This window comes from Monoraphidium neglectum (assembly GCF_000611645.1).
Source record: "Monoraphidium neglectum strain SAG 48.87 unplaced genomic scaffold scaffold02162, whole genome shotgun sequence".
NCBI lineage: Eukaryota > Viridiplantae > Chlorophyta > Chlorophyceae > Sphaeropleales > Selenastraceae > Monoraphidium > Monoraphidium neglectum.
In genome coordinates this window covers 2,855-10,213 of record NW_014011466.1, presented here as the reverse complement: position 1 = coordinate 10,213, position 7,359 = coordinate 2,855, and the positions used below count along the sequence as shown (strand labels likewise).

The following is a 7,359-nucleotide window of genomic DNA, read 5'->3' as shown; positions in this document are numbered from 1 at the left end:
ATGCCGACGAGAGCCGCACCGGCCCAGTTGCAACCCCCCGTGACTCTGACCCCCCGGCTTCCGCCCTCCTCGCACTGCCTGCACCCGCACCCGCCGCGCCCGCCAGGTGCTGCGGTTCGTGCTGTCCCCCGAAGCGAAGGACCTCCGCCCCCTCCTCGTCTCCTGGCTCTCCACTGGCGCCGACCTGCTCCTCCGCGACCGCGCCCGCAAGGCGCTCGCGCTCGCGCCCTCCCTCGCGCCCCGCCTGCCGCTCCTCGGCGCGCTGCCGCTGCCGCCGGCGCCGCCGGTGTTCGTGCCCGGGCTCGGGCTGATCGGGCTGCAGGCGGCGGTCGACCTTCTGGCGCCGCCGCTGGATGCGGAGGAGGGCGTGTATTTGCAATCCCTTATCGAGCTCGCCGGCGGCGTTCTCGGTGTCCCCGCGGCCCAATTGGATGCCCCTGACGCATCCCTGCTTTTCGGCCTGTTTGCCAACCCCGGGGACCAGACTCGCGAGCTCGCGGCGGCGCTGCAGGCCGTCGCCGGCGACGCAGAGAGCGGCGCCGCGGCGGCGGCGGTGGCGGCGGACGTGGCGGATGCCGTCGCGGGCGCGCTCGCGGCGCGCGCGGGGGTGCCGGTTGACACGCTCTTCCCGCTGCGCGCGCCGGTGCTCGCGCGCGTGCGCGCGCAGCTGCCGACGCCGGCGCAGAGCCCTGCGGGCAGCATGATGAGCTTTGAGGAGGCGGCTGATGGCAACGTTGAGAGCGGCGCCGACGCGCGGCCCGCGGCGGCGGCGGCGGCGGCGGCGGCGGCGGCCGGGGCCGGGCAGCGGCCGCAGGGGCGGGAGCAGCAGGGGGAGGCAAAGGGGCAGCCGCGGCAGGTGGCGATGCGGGAGCTGTCGGTGACGTCATCGATGGAGGAAACAGAGGTGGTGGAGGTGCCCGCGCGGCGCTGAGCTGGCGCCCGGGGGCCCCTGACCAGGCGCCAGATCGCGGTCGTTGGCTGGGGCGTGTCAGATTGAGATCACGATTTTGGTCTCGGCCGCGGCCGCGCCCCGCCCCGGTGCCGCGGCCTTGGTATTAGTTGTCGAGCAGGGGGCGATTCCCCCAGGGATGCTGTGTGCTGCGTGCCCGCCCGTGCGCCAGGGCGGAGTGTTGTCCCCTGCTGCCCTGATACAGGTCAAAAATGCGTGTATTTGCAAGCAACTGTCGTAGGAGTTGGTGTGTGTGCGTGTGTTGGTGGCCTGTGATTACGCTCACGCATGTGGATGTACAGCGTTCCTTTCTGCCAATGGGGCAATTTCGGACTCAGCCCGCCACCCACAGCCCTAGAACGCCGCCATTCGGCCCTGGGCGCCGCGGGCGCCGCGCTGCACCGGCCCCGCATGGGGCTGCATGCACCACAACTCGGCAGGTCGGGTTGGGCCCTGCTGCTCGCGCGCATGCACGGCGCGCGGCCGCCCCGCCGTGCACGGGCCCCCCGCTCCGCATCTGGCTCTGCACCTGCGCGGCTAGCAGCTGCTGCTTGTACTAATGGGAGCAGTCGTGACGGGGCGGGCTGCCCTGTATGGGCTGCGCCATGGTGTGGTTGAGGTGCATGCTATTTCTCTATTGACGCTGTAAATCGAGACGCGGTCCCAATGCTCCCTCGCTGCGAGTGGGCTTGTGGGGTGGGGTGTGCAAGGGGGCCGGGGGGTGAGTCACGCACCCAGCCACGGCCACCCTGCTGGAATTTGCGGGCAACCTCCCTGCTTTGCACTCCCCCCTGGAGTTTCAATTTTGCAGGTAGGAGAATGCGGACCCAAGCGTCCATGCGCAGTGCATGGTGTGAGCCGGCCGCAGCGGCTGTGGCCGTGTGTGCCAGCTGACCACCTGACAGCGCCAGCTGACGAGTGTCACAACACGGGCTCCTCTCTTTGAAAATGTGCCGTATCGAAGCAATCTGATTGCCGATTCTTTAAGTTTTCGGATAGCTCGCCGTTGCATGTCGGTTGTCGATCAAAGCAGCAGCAGCGAATCGATCTGCGCGACCGCAGACTAGGCGAGCCAGCTGTAAGGTCGAGATGCAACAATCCATGGGACCCACGTCCATGCCGGGCGTCCACAGGGCGTCTGGCACACCCGCTTCCATTGCTTTCCGGCGCCCTTGTGCTCTGGACCGGGTGGCTGGACGATTGACATCGCGGGTTAACGGCCTTGCGCACTCAAGGTGAGACGGGGTCGGATCTGCCTTGTCCGGAATGGCGCTGAGATCGTTTACGTACAGTGGACGGTCAATGGGGTGCTGCTGCCCCTTGATTTTGCTACGCAGGAAGCCCAGTTTTGTCCCTCGGGCAGCTTCCGGTGGCGGCAGCATCGGCGGCAACTTGGGCGGCAAGGGGGGCGGCGGTGGGGGGGGCGGCGGCGGCGGCGGCGGCGATGGCAGCAGCGGCGATGCGAGCGACAGCGGCAAGGGCGGCATCGCCGCGTTCCCTCTGCTGGCAGGCTGGCGCGAACGCGTGGCGTACGACCCTGAGTTTCCCTTCAAGGTCCTGTTGGAGCAGGCGAGTGCTGCAGAAGCCAGGCCCCCGAAGCCCAAACGATGATGCACATTACTAATGGACGGATGATGACACGCCCCCAGCTGGCACGGCCGGCCCCGCCGGCGGGCCGCGCCAGCCCGCGCACGCATCCAGCCGCCGCGCCGGGCGCTCCGCGCCAGCACCACGCACCCCGTTTCGCCCCGCCCCCATCCCCGCCCCGCCACACACCCCAAAATCATAGGTCATTGGGGTTGGCGCCTCCGTCATCGGCGACATGTCCAGCCGCCCCAACTGGGGCCTGAACGAGCTTGACTTTGTGTTTGCAACCCTGGTGGTGGGCAGCGTCATCAACTTTTCGCTGATGTACCTGCTGGCCCCCACCGCGGGCGCGGCCGCGGCCGGCGGCGGCATCCTGCAGCGGCTGCTGAGCGACGAGTTCCTCAAGAAGTGGGGCGCGCCAGGTGGGGGCCGCCGGCCGGGCCGGGCGCCGCCGCGCCGTGGCGCTGCTTGGCTGCCGCTCCTATGGCTTTACAGGCTGCCGGGCGCAGCCGGGCCAGGGGTTGGCTGGCAGCCTGGCTGGGGCAAGAGCCAGCCCCCGCCATTCGGACGCTTCTGAGCAAACCAGGGGCCGGCCCCTGGTTTGCGGCCGGCCGGGCGTTTTGCTCTTGTTCCCGTGACCCTGCCGGCCCATCCAATCCTCGGCGCGCCCAACGGACGCCCTCGGCCACCCAAGGCGGCAACATGTTTGAGGCCGGCTTTGGCGTCAAGTCGCGGCTGGTGAACTTTGCCTACAAGGGCGCCATCTTCAGCGTTATCGGAATGATGGCCGGTGAGGGGGGCCGGTGACATGACGGGGCCGGTGGCGCCTCGGGGCCGGTGACGTCATACGGCCGGCCACCCGTGGTGCCAGCCTCTGCACGGGGCCGTTGGTGCGATGTGGGCGGTCGCGCCGTGCATGCGAGCGTGAAGGCCTCGTTGCAGTCGAGGCTGTACGGCTGGGGAGCGTCCTGTCGACGCATCGCACCGAGTGTGATATGCGGCAGGGGTGTCGGCGGCGCAGCGGACGGCGTGAGAGTTCTTCGCAGCACCCAGAGGTCGCCGGCCGCGCGGCGCCCGGCGCCGACGAAGCTTGGGCGGTCGCGTGGCGTGCAGCGGCAGCTCTTGCATGACGCGCAGCCGGGCTCGACGCCGAAGGCAAGCTGCTCAAGAGCAGGAGACGTGCCAGGAGCTGCGCGCAAAGGCGTCTTTGCAAAGCGCACTGGCCTCCGCCTGCTTTTGAGCCACGCCGCGGCCGCCCCTTGCTCCTGCAGGCGTGGTGGGCACCTCCATCAGCAACGGCCTGCTGGCGCTGCGGCAGAAGCTGGACCCGACCTTTGTCTCGCAGGTGGGTGGCCGGGTATGTGGCGGCGTGGGCGCACGGGTGGTGACAGGTTGGTCGGCGGCTGGGTAAGCGGCTGGGTGGGCGGCTGAGCGTGTGACGTGCAGGCGATTGGGCAGCTGGCGTGCTAGCTGGGTGGGTGGGGCGGTCGGTATGCAGTGGGTTTCAGCTGCGGCGTCGTGCGCAGCCCCTGACCACGTGCAGCCCCCAGTCTCCTTTGCTGGTGTGCGGCAGGGTTTGCTTAGGACTTGTTGTCTCAACTCCATTCGTGCCCCCGCGCGCGCACACACACACACACACACACACACACACACACACAAACACACACACACATCCACACACACGCGCGCGCGCAGAACGAGGCTCCGTCCATCCTGGGCAACGCGGCCTGCTGGTCCTTCCACATGGGCCTCAGCAGCAACCTGCGGTACCAGCTGCTGGGAGGCGCAGACACGGTGAGAGCGCCGCCGGCCACGACGGGCCAACCACGCCGGGGCAGGGCAGCACCCGCGGCTGGCACTAGGGCGCCCACGCGCGCGGCTGCCTGGAGCGGTCGCATGCGCCTGCCCTGACTTCGGCAGCGCCCGCGTTCAGGAGGAACAGACTGGAACCCAGAAGACCCTTATGCTTGTCTGCCCACCTGTGTTGACAGTGTTCTTTGCGGCGTGGCGCTGCACCCGTTATGTTTGTTGGGCAGCTCCGATGGCCCTCACTTGCAGGAGCCCACAGCCAACAGGCTCTCCTCAGGTTTCCTCACAGTATCAGTCCCCTTTTACCTCACAAGCCTTGCAATCCTCTAAAACAACAATCCCTATCTCCCGGAAAAAAATGCTCCTCCTCCTCCTGAGACCTGTTTAGCAACCTCCTGAAACGAACCCTCCCACGCGCCCCCGAAACGCACCCCTGCCAGGTCCTGGTCAAGCTGATGCCCCAGGCCGCGTTCCGCCTCTACTCCGCCATCATCCGCGCCATCAACAACGTCATCGGCGGCATCAGCTTCGTCGTCGTCGCGCGCGCGTTCGGCGTTCAGAAGTCGGCGGCGCCGGCGGAGCTCGCTAAGGCGTAAGGCTCTGTGGCGGGGCGCGGCGGGGCGGGACGGGGTACCCAGACGGGGCGTGCAAGCGGAGGGCCTGGGCCGGCCGGCGGCTGCGCAGCCGCGGCGGTGCCACGGCTGCGTGGCGGGGTGGGAGTAGGTGTGATGGGAGGCAGCCCGAGGCGATGCCTGGACACTTATTGAGGCGGGCGGGTGCACGACTGCGCGATCGCCGCAGTGGGTGGTGAGAAGGCCTGTCTGTTGGTAGCGAGAAGACACAATCGATCGCGGCGCGGCGGCGGCGCCGTGCTGCAGGGGCCGCGGCCACGCCGGCGTGCCCCGCGCGCGCGCGTGGGCGCGGCTCCGCAAGTCGCGGGCCGTCCCGCAGTTTCTTGTGTGGCGCCCTGCGCCGACTGCTTCACCTTGGGTTGACTCTAGCTTTGGATGAGTTTTGCGGGCACGTTTCCGCTCGCCGGCGCTGCGTTTCAGCGCGCTGATGGCGCCGCGGCGCCGTCTGCTGGCACCGCAGCGCCGCTCGCCGCCCGCCTGCGCCCCGCGCAGACGGGACGCGACCGGCGCGCTTGTCCGGGGGTCGGGCTTGTTTGAGTGTTTGTTTGGGACGGCATATAGCACCACCGCCATCCCCCTGCTCTCGCGCGCGGCCGCTGGCTGCCAGCAGTTACGCTGAGGGCTGCGTGCGAGAAGGGTAGCCGCCGAGCGATTCAACAAGATTTCTGCTGACATACATATACAACCGTGGCGTGGTGGATGTAACAAGGAAGCGATGTGGCACGCAGGTGCGGCGGCCCCGAAAACAATTTTCCAAAGCTCTACCTGGCTCTGCAGAGACTCAGCGATCTGGCGCAACCAACAGCGTAATGCGGAAATCAGCACCCAGCGCGAAACGGCCTCACGACGAGGCCCCGAGTCGCGAGCCGCCGCGATGCGGCCCCTCAGCCCCGCACGGCAGCCCCGCCCGCCGCGCGCCCCGCGGCCGCCGCGCCGCCGGCCCCCGGCCGCCCCGCCTGCTGGTCAGCCGCGGGCCCGGGCTCGCCCTTCGCGGCGGCGTTGGAGGGCAGGTGCGTCAGGTCTGGCACGCCGCCGCGCTTGACCCTGCAGGTCAAATATTGAGTGGATTGGGAGGCAGGGGCGCATCGTCGACGGTAGGGGCGTGCGTGGGGTATTTTCGCTTTGGGAGCGTCAGGACCGGGCGACTCCAAGTGCGCGGACGCGGCCGTGGGGATTCCGTGCGGAAGTGTTTGAAAGACGGAGGGTCCGTGCGGCCCGAGCGGCGGCACACCCTCCGTCCTCCGTCCCCCAGGTTGCGGTGCGGCCGGCTGCTGGCTTTGCCCCTTTCCGCGGCTGTGGCGCGAATGAGCAGCAAATCCGATACACGCCGCGCCATGCTGAGCCAGCACCCACGTGAAGTTGTCTCCGTAGCCGGCGAAGCGCCGCTGCCGCTTGATGCTGCCCACTTGCTCCGCCTCAACCTCATAGCGCCACCCCTGCCGCTCGCAGAAGCGCACAGCCTGCGGGGGGAGCGGGGCGGGGCGGGGCATGAGCAGCACTTGCGCCCGGACCAAAGGAGACGCGATCGTCTCGTCGACTGCTGCCCAACTTCGCAACCACTTCACATCGAGTTGCGGTCTGGCCGCCTGCTGCGGCCCGGCGCGGATGATGCAGCGGTTCTGCACAGAATTGCAGTCTGTGGAGCCGGCCGGCTAAGGTTCAAGCACCCAGCCGGCGCGCTCTGTCTTCATGGTGCCTCGGGGCCTGGCATATGGCACATGTTGCAGGTGCACACACTCACCAACTGCTGACTCACAGTCAACATGGGCTGTGCGCCGCGACACGTGCCCGGCCAACTCCCCTGATCAGCCAGCCGTGGCCACCACTACCGGAGCTGCTGGCTGGGGCCTGCCACGCGTGCCGCCACCGCCGCCCCGCCGGCCCGCAGCAACACCCAGCACCCTCGACGACTCCGGGAGCGCAGCTGCGGCGGCCCGCGCCCACCCCGCGTGTTTCCATCAGCCCAGCCGACACAAGCAGCTGCCCCCCCCCCCTGCACCTGCTCCTTGGAGTGGAACCAGAGGGCAGCTTCCGGGCAGCTCTCCATCGGGTCACCTGTGCTGGTCCACCTGCCATTTGCAGCCGAGCGGCGGAGGGACAGTCGCCGGCGCGCCTGAAAAGGGCATGCACGCGTCGTCCAACCCGGGCAGTCAAGACGGACACACACGTGCGCTGGCCAGTGGGCGGCTATCGGCTAGGGGGGCTCGATTCACGCGAGGGGGGCCGAGGTCGTCGCGCCGGCGGCCTGCACACACGTTGGCTCATCATGGCTACTGTGCGCCGCGCCCCCTCACCCCATGAGCTGGTTGGTCCACTTCTGCAGCGGATTGAAGCGCCTGCATGCGCGCGGCGGGCGGCAGATAGGCGCGAATGCATGCAGGC

The 7,359-nt window shown here is 68.8% G+C and overlaps 3 protein-coding genes across 3 annotated transcripts; 2 read left to right on the top strand and 1 right to left on the bottom strand.

Annotated features, from left to right (window-relative positions):
- Nucleotides 1-106: 106 nt before the first annotated feature.
- Nucleotides 107-931, top strand: MNEG_10055 (hypothetical protein; the record flags this gene model as incomplete). Its single annotated transcript, XM_014041475.1, has 1 exon — nt 107-931. A coding segment is annotated over one exon (825 nt), but the record flags the coding sequence as incomplete, so codon positions are not given.
- Nucleotides 932-2,771: 1,840 nt separating this feature from the next.
- MNEG_10054 (hypothetical protein) lies at nt 2,772-4,941 on the top strand (the record flags this gene model as incomplete). The annotated part of the gene is made up of 5 exons (XM_014041474.1): nt 2,772-2,958; nt 3,231-3,326; nt 3,808-3,881; nt 4,232-4,330; nt 4,786-4,941. The coding sequence occupies 5 exons, from the start codon at nt 2,772-2,774 to the stop codon at nt 4,939-4,941; spliced, it is 612 nt and encodes a 203-aa protein (XP_013896928.1).
- Nucleotides 4,942-5,861: 920 nt separating this feature from the next.
- On the bottom strand, nt 5,862-7,024 carry MNEG_10053 (NADH:ubiquinone oxidoreductase subunit; the record flags this gene model as incomplete). The annotated part of the gene is made up of 3 exons (XM_014041473.1): nt 5,862-6,021; nt 6,331-6,437; nt 6,977-7,024. 3 exons carry the CDS (start codon nt 7,022-7,024, stop codon nt 5,862-5,864), a joined length of 315 nt encoding a protein of 104 aa, XP_013896927.1.
- Nucleotides 7,025-7,359: the final 335 nt, after the last annotated feature.